At 51.4% G+C, this 12230-nt stretch overlaps 2 protein-coding genes and 1 pseudogene across 2 annotated transcripts; 2 read left to right on the top strand and 1 right to left on the bottom strand.

Annotated features, from left to right (window-relative positions):
• Positions 1–3775: 3775 nt before the first annotated feature.
• LOC132357234 (uncharacterized) lies at positions 3776–6810 on the bottom strand (annotated as a pseudogene).
• On the top strand, positions 6715–7215 carry LOC132357885 (histone H2A-Bbd type 2/3-like). The gene has a single exon (XM_059911709.1). It carries the CDS (start codon positions 6862–6864, stop codon positions 7189–7191), a length of 330 nt encoding a protein of 109 aa, XP_059767692.1. The 5' UTR covers positions 6715–6861; the 3' UTR covers positions 7192–7215.
• Positions 7216–8450: 1235 nt separating this feature from the next.
• On the top strand, positions 8451–11837 carry LOC132357883 (40-kDa huntingtin-associated protein). The gene has a single exon (XM_059911707.1). The coding sequence runs from the start codon at positions 8580–8582 to the stop codon at positions 9720–9722; it is 1143 nt and encodes a 380-aa protein (XP_059767690.1). The 5' UTR covers positions 8451–8579; the 3' UTR covers positions 9723–11837.
• The last annotated feature ends 393 nt before the right edge of the window (positions 11838–12230 follow it).

The raw sequence follows: 12230 nt of genomic DNA, 5'->3' as shown, positions 1-12230 counted from the left end.
AAGATATACAAGGCAAATGGAACAATAAGAAATCAGGGGTAGTGTTTCTTATATCAGACAAAGCAGAATTCAAGCCAGAAACATTGAATGTGACAAAGAAGGGTGCTTTTTGACACTAAAATCTGCAATTCGATATGAATCATATAACACAGTAACTAGTTTTATGAAGCAAAAAATATAGAAGATGTATAGAATCAGAGATAAAAACACACTAAAGATAGGAGACTTGAATATATCACTCTAAGACAGCTCAAGTAGGCAAAAATTAAGTAATAATGTAGAGGACCTAGACAACATGAAAATGTTGATTTTATGCATTACACACTAGTATTAAAGAAGACATCTTCTCAGGTGTCCACATCACAGAAATTGATCATATGTTCGGTCACAAAGAAAAGATCAATAATTTCATAAAGTACAAATATTGCAAACAACACTGTCTGATTGATCACAATAAAATAAAACTAGAAAGTAGTAAAACATTTTTAAAAGGGCCTTCTGCCTAGGAATTTTATTTATTTATTTATTTATTTATTTTTGATGTGGACCATTTTTATTTTTAATTAATTAATTAATTAATTACTTTTCGTTGCAAAGTGGATTTCAAATGTTGCATTCTTAAGGCACAGTGGAGTGTGGGTTACTTTGTTATCAAAATAGATGGCAAAGTAGTGTGTTTATTATGTAATGAGACTATAGCTGTGTTAAAAGAATCCAACATACATTGACATCACCAGACTAAGCACTCATCACAATATTCCTTACTCATGGGAAAGCAACAGTCAGAAAACTTAGAAGATTTAAATAGAAATATCACAACATAATTTCTTCACAAAAATAAAAAATGAAAAGAGGCTGCAATCAAAATAAACTATTGAGTGGCTCATTTGTTAGCCAAATGAGGTGGAGGAAAAAAGGAATTGGCAAAAGTAACTCTGGAAAATCGTGTTTTCACTGGAAAATATAAAACTAAAGACAAAAGAAACTGTACATAAACAGTGTGTCTAAATGGCAAAGTTGTTTCTCAAGGGGATATGGGTAAAGAATTTTGAAACAGCCGTATATGAATATTAGGATTGAAAAATAAGTAAATGGATGGTGGATGGAAGAAACGAGGGTTTCTCATTGTCTGAAAGAAGTTACAAATAAGGAAGGGGGAAGGGAAGGCTACAATGAACCATGTGGTACTGGATTAGATTCAGAGACATCAGTATGTACTTATATTTAACTTAATATATATAGAGAGAGAGAGACGAATAAATACAAAAATTAGATATGTGTATATACATGAGTCAATATACACAAGTAAATTTCCTAGCTTTGACAGCTGAGAGGGTCCAGAAGCAATGGTACTCTACTAACAACAAACACACCCAGTACCGAGATACTGGTTTCACACCATTCTCCAAAGAAAAGAACCAGGGTTCACTGGAGAAGTAGCTCATTTTAGTGTTGGGGCAGGGACAAATACAAAATGAGCCTGGAGCATTTTGAAGCATCAGAAAGTGAAGAAGTGCTCAAAAACCAAAAGTATGGGTGCATGGCAAACGGACAGAGGAGCCAATCTGAAAGAACTCCCAAAGTTGGAACAATTTGAGCAACAAAAACAAATACTGTTGTATTGGATTATAACCCAAAGTATAAAATAAATATACATGAGTCCATATGGATATAAATAAATAAAAAGTAGAGAAGAGGCCAATCTCCCATACAGAAGAATTCCAAATAATTTAGGAGATACTCCCTTAACTCTAGGGCTTAACTCCTAGAGTGTGGGCTGCTCTTAGTGACTTGCTTCCAAAGAGTATGAAAGTGGGGGTGGGGGGGGGTGGGAGTATTTGTCAGGGTTCTCCAGAAAAACACAACCAATTAGATAAATATAGATATATATGAGAGGAGATTTATTATTGGAATTGGCTCACACAGTTTATGGAGGCTGAGAAATTCCACAACCTGCCCTCTGCAATCTGGAGAACCAGGAAAGCTGGTGGTACAATTCAGTCTGAGTCCGAAGTAGGAGGCACTGACTGGTGTAACAGAGTCTGAAGGCCCTAGAACCATGACCTCCAATGTCCAAAGGCAGGAAAAGATAGATGTCCCAGCTCAAGAAGAGAGGAAATCGGCCCTTCTTTTGCCTTTTTATTCTATTTGGGCCCTCAAAGGATTGAATGATGCCACCCACATCGCTGAGGGCGAATCTTCTTTATTCAGTTTGCCATTCAAATGCGAGCGAAACATCTTCACAGACACACCCAGAAATAATGTTTTACCACCTATTTTGGCATCCCTTAGCCCAGTCAACTTGACACATAAAATTAGCCATCACAATTCCACCCGTTTTCTACTTGGCACTTATACACATCTCCTTACATCACACTTACTCTCCAAGTAAAGACAATAATAGATCTTAATTCCATCTCATATGATATAACTATTCTGCAGTACAAAGTAAAACACACTAACGCCTTCCTCAGAAGAGGAGGTTAAGTCCTCGAGTGATGTCTCCTACTCTTCCCCGGTATCCTTAACTTGAATAATATCATGGAAAGTTAACAATACTTAAATACTATGATATAAAGTCAATAACCTCTGTATGATATAGGTTACATAATAAAGCAATAGAAGAATAATAAAAACAAAGATATTTGCTTAATATATGTTTATATACACACATATTCATAACAAAATAAGAAGGAAATACTCATGACAATTATAGCCCTTGTTTCTGTAAGTGGTCACATGTTCATCATTGCTTTCATAATTACCTTCTTCCACTATCTGTTCCATATTCCATTTGCCCTCAGCAAACACCTCAACTGGTTGTAGCTCTTTAGCTGGTAGGATGACCCAAACTTCATCCTCTAGGATATGGGCCATTAGTACTCCTGCCTGAATCGGGTTATTGTAGTTTTCCATTGGCTTTAATCATAGGGCATGGTAAGTAATACTAAGAGACACCCTAAGGGATGTCCCATATTCCAGACATAGTCTTCCTTACCTCCAGTGTGGACCAGCAGTCCAATTTCCCCTTGGTAGTCAGGATCAATCGCCCCAGCCAGCACAGGAAGTCCATTCCTTGCCTGTTGATTCAGAGGCATGAGGAGCCCAAAGTGGCTGAGGGACAGTTTTAACTTCCGGTTCAATGGAATCATTGTTGTGTTTCCTTGTGGAAGCCTCCTCCCTCTGGAGCTAAGACCTCTAGGCCAGCAGAGCATGATGCTGCAGAAACAGGAAGCAAAGCTTTTGCCCATGGGTCACTGGGGGTAATAGAGAGTGGTGCCACCCCCATTTCCAGCGCCTGATGCCTGCACCGTGAATCCTGGCTGTGGGAAAAACGGCACCGTACACTGAACGCTGACTCTGAGTGTATACAGCCTTCTGGAGAACCTTGCCCCTGCCCCAGAGGGTATCTCCACCTAGCTGGCACTGTAAGTGAGTCTGCAAGGGGCCCTTCCACCCATCTATCAAGCCAGCTGCCCTTTCCACAGTGGAAGTGGTCCAAGGTAGTCAACCTGCCACCAGGGAGCTGGCTGATCAGTCTGGGGATTGGTACCATATTGGGACTCAGTACTAGTCTCTGTTGCTGGCAGATTGGGCACTCAGCAGTGGCCATAGCCGGGCTGGACTTGGTGAGTGGAAGTCCACGTTGCTGAGCCCACACATCACCTCCATCCCTGGCACCACAGACACTTTGCTGTAGGAAAGAGGACACTTTGTGTCTGGGGAAAGAGGCCAATTGGAATCCACAGAACGGGTCATCCTATCTACTTGATTACTAACGTCCTCCTCTGCTGAGGTCACCCTTTGGTGAGCATTCACATGGGACACAAATATTGTTACATTTTTTGCCCATCCAGAGAGGTCTATCCATACCTCTTCCCCAAATTCCTTTGTTGCCAATTTTCCAATCATATTCTTCCCAAGTCCCTGACCATCCACCTAAAACACTGGCCAGGGCCCATGGACTGGTATATAACCGCACATCTGGCCAGTTACCCTTCCAAGCAGTCAGGTGCATTGCTCGAAGTTCTGCCCACTAGGAGCATTTCCTTCACCACGTCCTTCAGGGATGCCCCAGAGACAGGCCGTCGCGTTGCCGCTGTCCACCTGTGGTGCTGCCTGCAGATGGCGCAGAACCATCTCTAAACCAGGCCCAAGTCTTTTCTTCCCCTGGCAACTGATCATAGAGAATGCCCCACGGGGCCACAGGTGCAGGCTGGGGTAGAGAAGGCAGTGTAGCAAAGGTAGGGACCGTGGGAATTTGGGCCACTTCTCTGTGTAACTTATTGTGCCTTCAGGGCCTGCTCGGGCCTGGTTATGTATATACCACTTCCCTTGGATGATGGAGTGCTGCTGTGCACCCCCAACTTTATGGCTTGGTGGGTCAGATACCACCCAGTTTATGATGGGCAGCTCAAGTCGCATGGTAACCTCGTGGCCCACGGTTAAGCATTCAGCTTCTACGAAGGCCTGGTAGCCGCCCAACAGCTGTTTCTCGAAAGGAGAGTAGTCATCTGCAAAGATGGCAGAGCCTTGCTCTAAAATACTGTAGGGGCTTACCAAAGTCTCCAAACAGCATCCCTTCCTGCCACTGACACTTTCAAGCACCACTGGGTCTGCTGGATCATATGGCGCAAGTGGCAAGGCAGTTTGCATGACACCCTGGACCTGATCCAGAGCCTTCTCTGGTTCTGGGCCCTACTCAAATTAGTAGCTTTCTGAGTCACTTGGAATGGGCCAGAATAACCAACACTGGACCCCTAGATATTTCACTGAGATAGAAGACCCCTGAATTGTAGTTGGATTTATTCCCACCTCATACAAGTAGACACCTTATCAGTAAGTCTAGGGAAGTTGCTACTTCTTGCTCACTAGGTCCAATCAACATAATGTCATCAGTGTAATGGACTAGTGTGATAGCTTGTGGAAGGAAAAGGTGGTCAAGATCCCTGCTAAATAAATGATGACATAGAGATGGAGAGTTAATAGATACCTAAAGTAGGATGGCAAAGGTGTACTGCAGCCCTCACAAGCTGAAAACAAACTGCATCTGGTGGGTCTTATGGACAGGGATGGAGAAAAACGCATTTGCCAGCTAAGTAGCTCCATACCAGGTAGCAGTGGAGATCTCAATTTGCTCAAGCAATGAAACCACATTAGTACAGCACCTGAAATTGAAATCACCACCTGGTCAAGCTTATGAAAATCCACTGTCATTCTCCAAGACCCATCTGTCTTCTGCACAGGCCAAATAGGCTAGTTTAATGGGGATATGCAGGAAATCACCACTCCTGCATGTTTCTAGTCCTTGATGGTGCCACTAATCTCTGAAATCCACTCAGGTATATGCAATGCTTTTGGTTTACTATTTTTCTAGATAGAGGCAGTTCTAATGGTTTCCATTTGGCCTTTCCTACCAAAATAACCCTCACTCCACAGGTCAGGAAACTGATACATCGTGGGGTCTGCCAGTTGCTGAATATGTCTCTCCTAATTTTGCCTTCCAGAACTGTGGACATAACCACAGGATGGGTCTGGGCACCCACTGGACCCAATGGAGACGGGCCTAAGCTAAAATTTCATTGATCACCAGACCTCCATAATCTCCTACTATAACTGATGGACCATAGTGACACTTTGGGTCTCTTGGAATCAGCGTGAGTTCAAGGCCAGTGTCCAATAGTCCCCAAAAGGTTTCTCCCCCAATTCAAAATCACACTGATTAAAAAGGTGTAGGTCCCTTTCGGGAAGGCCAGGAAAAAGATTAACAGTATACATTTTGGGGAGTGTACCAAGGCATGGAGGACTCACACTTCCCTATTTCAAAACTTAGTCCAAAGCTACAGTTCTCAAAACTATGTGGCACTAGCATAAGGATAGACACATAGATCAGTGGAGTAGAACTACGAGTCCAGAAATAAACCCATAGATCTATCCCATGGGTTGTAAACCCAAATGAGTTGAAAACAGGCGTTCAAGCAGAACCCTGCACAGGAATGTTCACCACAGCACTATGCCCAACAGGCACAAGGTGGAAGTCACCCAAATGTACCTCAGCTGCTGAGCGGATACACAACATGTGTGGCCTAGCCACGCATTGGAATATTATTCAGCCAGGAAAAGGCATGAAGTGCTGATTGGTGCTACCGCGTGGATGAACCCTAACGCAAACATAAGTGAAAGCAGCCGGACACAAAAGGCCACCTATTTATTGTCTGCTTCCACCTCTAGGAAGTCTCCAGAGCAGGCAAACGTCTGTGCACAGGAAGCAGACGAGTGGTTGCCTGGGGACTATGGGGGGTGGGGTGGGGTGGGGTGGGGGACACTGCAGGAGGGGGCAGTGGCGAGTGACTGCCTGGCGGGTACAGGGGTTTCTCTTTGGGCTGGTGCCAACGTCTTGGAAGTAGATATATAGTCGTGATGGTGGCCCAGCACCGCCAGTGTATACTTGGTGCCCCTGGATGGCCCGCCATTAGCTGCCTTCTCTGTACAAAGTTCCCGTCCGGTGGACAGTGAGAGTTCCAGCAAAGAGAGGGTCCAGCGAGCACGGCGAGCAGGGTCCTGCCAGCGCCATTTCTTTGCAGGCCCAGGACCCCGGCGGTGGGGGTGGGGGCGGGGTGAGGTGGGGTGGGGGAGGGGCTATGGGAAAGCAGTGACCTCACAGGGTCTACGTGTTACGGGGCGTGCTCGACCCCCCCCCCCCAACCAATGAGGGCCCGGCCTGTGGTCGCTAGGATACGGAGTAGGGGCCTGAGAACACCGGTTGTCTTGAGATGTTGGGACCAGCAGGCACAACCGACCGCCCCTCATCCCAGCGCACCGCAGAGCGAGGCCGTCGCAGAAAGCTGCCCAACGGCCAGCATGCCGGGGAAGAGGGGCCGTGGAGGGTCACCCGGTCGCCGCTCCCGCACCGCCCGAGCCGAGCGGTCCTGCTCCGTGAGCCACCTGGAGCGCCTCCTGCGGGAGGGCCACTACGCCCAGCGCCTGAGCTCCTCCGCACCCGTCTCCCTAGGGGCCATCATCCAGTACCTGACGGCCAGGGTCCTGGGGCGGGCGGGCCATGAGGCCCAGAACAGCGGCCGGAGGCGCCTCACTCCGGAGCTGGTGGACGTGGCGGCCCGCAACAACGCGCTGCTCAGCGGCTTCTTCAGCACTAGCACCATCTCCCAGGCGGCCCCGGCCCAGCACTAGCTGCCCAGCGACACCTGGGTCCCCGGCCTCCGGGGGGGGGGGGGGGGGGCGGGGCGGGGGGCGCGGCCGTCAGGCGCCAGGCCCGCTCACCGACCGACCGCACAGCCCGGGCAGGCCCGGCCTGCCCGCCCCCTTGGGCACAGTCATTGCGAGTCAATAAAGTGTTTCAAGAGACGCCCTGCGCGTGCTTCACTCACTTGGCGGGGGAGGTGGTGGTGGTGGGACACCCCTCGTCGGAGGGATGGAGGGCGGGGGTCTGGCCGGAGTTGGGGGGTGGGGGGGTGGAGTCGGGGGTGACAGACAGAGAGGAGCGGTCTCTCACGGTGACAGTGCACGGGGTGGCCCTGGGTGGGAGAGGCTGGCTGCGGCGGGGGTGGGGGCGGACTGGGGCCTCGGGTGAGGCCGGACAACGGAAGGCTCCCCCGCTGGCTCTGCGCAAGCCGGAGCCGGGCCAAAGTCCCCAGAGGGACGGGGTTCCTTGCGGCGGCGCTCGACACCGTGAGGGCAGCGTGGTGATAGGGCGACCGACCGCCCTGGGTGCGGGATGCAGGGGTGGGTGGCCAGAGCGCTGGGCATGGACTCCCATGGGGCAGGGGCTTTGACGGGAAGATGGAGGCGTGATGGGGATTGGGGTGGGCGGGACACGATCAACACAAAGGCAAAGTCGGAATTAGGGTCACGCGGGGTCAAGAGTTTTTGGCTGTGTTCCCCTAGAGATGCCAAGAGATGCCCTGCTTGGCAACCTGCGTAAACAAGCTGTCACCTACCGGTTGGAGCCCTGGTCTGGGAAGATCCCACATGCCGCGGAGCAAGGAAGGCCGTGCGCCACAACTACTGAGCCTGTGCTCTAGAGCCCGAGAGCCACAACTACTGAGCCCGTGTGCCACAACTACTGAAGCCCGCGCGCCTAGAAGCCGTGCTCCACAACGAGAAGCCACCGCAATGAGAAGCCCGCGCACGGCAAGGAAGAGTAGCCCCCGCGCGCCGCAACTAGAGAAAAGCCCCTGCACAGCAACAAAGACCCAACACTGCCAAAAATAAATAAATAAAATAAATAAATTAAAAAAAAAAAAGCTGTCACCTAGCAACAGCGGGCGCCCAGCCAGGCCCCGCCCCAGCACCCTTGGTCTGCTCACGGAACCCCGGACGGCGGGCCAGGCCCCGCCCCAGGGCCCTCGATTTGCATACGCCACCCGCAGCCAGTCCCGCACGGGCCTCCGCGCTTGCGATTTTGTGTATCACCAGGAGGACGAGAGCTCCGGGCGGCCGCGCCGGCGCGGTCGCGCGGTGGGCCGGAGCCCGACGCGGTGCGCGTCGCAGCCCGCCGCCGTCGCCCAGCACTTGCGCCCACTTGCGTCAGCGCGCCCGGAAATGCCTAGGCGGCGAACATGGCGGCTTCCGCGGCCGGCCTGGGCGGCGGTTCGGGCCCCGGGCCTGAGGCCGGGGACTTCCTGGCGCGCTACCGCCAGGTGTGCAACAAGCTGAAGAAGCGGTTCCTGCGGAAGCCGAACGTGGCGGAGGCCGGCGAGCAGTTCAGCCAGCTGGGGCGCGAGCTGCGCGCCCAGGAGTGCCTGCCGTACGCGGCCTGGTGCCAGCTGGCCGTGGCCCGCTGCCAGCAGGCGCTCTTCCACGGGCCCGGGGAGGCGCTGGCGCTGACCGAGGCCGCGCGCCTCTTCCTGCGGCAGGAGCGCGACGCGCACCAGCGCTTGGCCTGCCCCGCCGCCTACGGGGAGCCGCTGCAGGCCGCCGCCGCCGCCCTGGGCGCCGCCGTGCGCCTGCACCTGGAGCTAGGCCAGCCGGCTGCCGCCGCCGCGCTCTGCCTCGAGCTGGCGGCCGCCCTGCGCGACCTGGGCCAGCCGGCCGCCGCCGCCGGCCACTTCCAACGCGCCGCGCAGCTGCAGCTGCCCCAGCTGCCCCTGGCCGCCCTGCAGGCGCTCGGCGACGCCGCGTCCTGCCAGCTGCTGGCGCGCGACTACAGCGGCGCCCTGGCGCTCTTCACGCGCATGCAGCGCCTGGCGCTGGAGCACGGCGCCCACCCGCTGCCGCCGCCGGGGCCGCAGCCCCCGCCGCAGCCGCAGCCCAAGCCGCCGGGGCCGCAGCCCGGGGCCGGCGCGGCCTCCGCCCCACCGCTCGCGCTGCTCCCGCCCGGCGCGGGCTCCGCGGCCGCGGCCGCGCCCTCCCCCGCCGCGCTGGGCGCCTTCGCCGACGTGCTGGTCCGCTGCGAGGTGTCCCGCGTGCTGCTGCTGCTGCTCCTGCAGCCGCCGCCCGCCAAGCTCCTGCCGGAGCACGCGCACACCCTGGAGAAGTACTCCTGGGAGGCCTTCGACGGCCACGGGCAGGACGGCAGCGGCCCGCTTCCCGAGGAGCTCTTCCTGCTGCTGCAGTCCTTGGTCATGGCCACCCACGAGAAGGACACGGAAGCCGTCAAGTCGCTGCAGGTGGAGATGTGGCCCCTGTTGAGCGCCGAGCAGAACCACCTCCTGCACCTCGTTCTGCAGGAAACCATCTCCCCGTCGGGCCAGGGGATCTGACGAGTCACTCCCAGCGACTCTGTGCCTGTCCCCGAACCTCACGCACCCGCCTGCGCGTTTACGGGGACACAAGAGGCGTTGACCCGGCGCTTCTGCCTTTGCAGTGTATCTTACCCCTGTTGCCACCAGAGGAATGCGGTTGACTACAAGTTACGTTGTTTCCACAATAGTGGCAGAAAAGAAACCATATGGTAGAATCGGAGTAGAGTCTCCGATTCTCTTCCCCAGAAACGGCAACAGAACCATGAGAGCCCCTTCCGCCCCCTTTCCTCTTCTGTTTTCACCCACCTGTCCCCACCCACCCCTCTTCCCCCGCAAGGCTCCCCTCCCCCCGCGTCCTTCTTTCCGACTGAGGACTAATTTGCACAGCTCTGGCTCGCTACTTCAGCTGCATGATGTTTTCACGGTGACTCTGATTGCTTAGCGTATTTCGATGTCCGCCTGCGTGATCGCCCAGTTCCCCCTGTGTTTCACGCGCCCCGTACGTGTTCGTGGGAATCACTGGATTCAGTACTAGGCTGTTGTCGCTACAGCCCTCGGTCCATGATAAAGCCATTCTGACCCTCCTAGCTTGTGGTTCGGATTTACCTCATCTATGAAAGGGGAATAGCTTATCTCCCTGGCAGGAGGCGGCAAGCAGAAGCAGATAGCTCCCTTTTAGCTCCAAGATGGATTCGTTCATTCGAAGTGGACAGTGTGCCTATGAATCTACAGAGGTCATTTGCGATGTGGCCTTTCTCAGCTGCAGTGCGAATGTGTTCGGTGCAGAGCGGGGTGGGAGTGGGGCGGGGCGAGGGCGGGGCGGGCCCCAGAGCAGAGGTGTCAGCTGTGCTTTGCAGTTTCCAGTTCTGGCTCCGTTTCGAGAGGTGCGGGTAGTCCACGGGGCAGCTTTCATTTGTGTGCGGATCCTTCTACAAATCTTAGTAACTCAAATGTGTAAAATCAGCACGCTGCTTTGGTATTGTGTGATCGTGTGTGTGCCAGACTGTGCCCTTGTTCCCCAAAAGCAGGATGGCGTTCCATTTTTAAACACTAAATTTCCAAGGCGTTTTGGTCCAGACGTTGCATGCAAACCGACTTAGCTGTTTTCTCAAATTCAATTTTATTTTCTTTAGTGTTGAGAGTGATGGTAGGAACTCTTCAGAATATAATCTCATTCTCATTCATTCGGCTTGGGAAAACGCATCCTTTAGGCTGAAGTTGTAGACAGCACTAATCTTTTGAGGTGAGATTTAAGGACACAGTTTGGGAACAGATCTTGGTTTTGTGTATTTGGGGGGGGGAGGGGGAATATGTGGAGTGTTGTCACTATGGGTTAAGTGTCCCCAAATGGATGGGACTTTTAGGGTATTCTTTTCTACTTCTGTTTCAGCAGTGTGGAAGCAGTGGCTAAGGAAGTGTAGGGGAGGCCCGTTTGGGACAGATTCGGCCACCCTTCCTGTGCTCTCACTTGGCTGCCGGGAAGGGTCTTTCCGAGCCCTAAAGGCCTAGTGCAGCTTGTTGCCGAAGTGGCAAGGGTGCTCGCTCCCTTGTGCTTTTGCTTTTTCTGGTACACTCTTGTCAGCCTGGGCTGCAGCCCTGGCCGCCTTCCTTACTGTCCTCGTGACAAGAATGCTTCGGAATTATGGGCTGTGGCTGGTGACAGCATTTGGGTTTGGGCGCAAGGAAAAGCCTCCTTAGACCTCTGGTCTGAACTCCTTGCTTTGAGGAGGTGGGGGGAGGGAGTACCAGAGAGCCTGGTATTGGGTATACGAGCAGTATTAGAGTTCTCCAGAGAAACAAAAACAACAGAATCAATCTCTCTCTCTCTCTCTCTCTCTCTCTCTCTCTCTCTCTCTCTCTCTCTCTCTCTCTCTCTATATATATATATATATATATATATATATATATATGTAATTATTCCATGATATCAGTGTTTAACAGTACCTGTTTTAAAAGGTATATTTAAAAAATGAAACATATAGAATCTCATTACAGATCAGCCTTAACAGATGAACATTTGGATTGATTTTAATGGTAGGGAACACTAACTTTGTACCATAGTTAAGTAAAATGTTGTCCCCCCAAAATAACTGTAATCTTCGCATGAATAGACCTGTATTACAAAAATTATTATATTTTGTATTTCATCAATTTGTGGAAATTTTTAAATTCTCTTTTTGTATAGGTACCTACATGATATTCTCAATTTTGCCTCTGGGCCCATCAAGTTTTAAATATCTACTTCTTACCTCTTTGCAGAAGATTGCCAACCCTGACAGAATTGGCAGCTCCTAGAGAATGAATACTAAAAATACGTCCAAAAAATCCCAGAATTCAGTAAAGTTACAGGATATAAATCTAACACACAGAAATCAGTAGCCTTCATATATATACACAATAACCTGTTAGAGGGCATGATGGTAGAGAAAATGACCATTTACAGTAGCAGCAAGGAAGATGAAATATTTAGGAATAAACAACAAGAAATGTTCAAACCTGGACTAGAAAAAGCGTAAACACTCCTGA

This window comes from Balaenoptera ricei, chromosome X, assembly GCF_028023285.1.
Source record: "Balaenoptera ricei isolate mBalRic1 chromosome X, mBalRic1.hap2, whole genome shotgun sequence".
NCBI classification, from domain to species: Eukaryota; Metazoa; Chordata; class Mammalia; order Artiodactyla; family Balaenopteridae; genus Balaenoptera; species Balaenoptera ricei.
This window is presented reverse-complemented; position numbering and strand designations above follow the sequence as displayed.

Excerpts from the sequence above, each read along its gene's own strand:
- LOC132357885 (XM_059911709.1), top strand. The coding sequence starts at position 6,862 with ATGCCGGGGAAGAGGGGCCGTGGAGGGTCACCCGGTCGCCGCTCCCGC.
- LOC132357883 (XM_059911707.1), top strand. The coding sequence starts at position 8,580 with ATGGCGGCTTCCGCGGCCGGCCTGGGCGGCGGTTCGGGCCCCGGGCCT.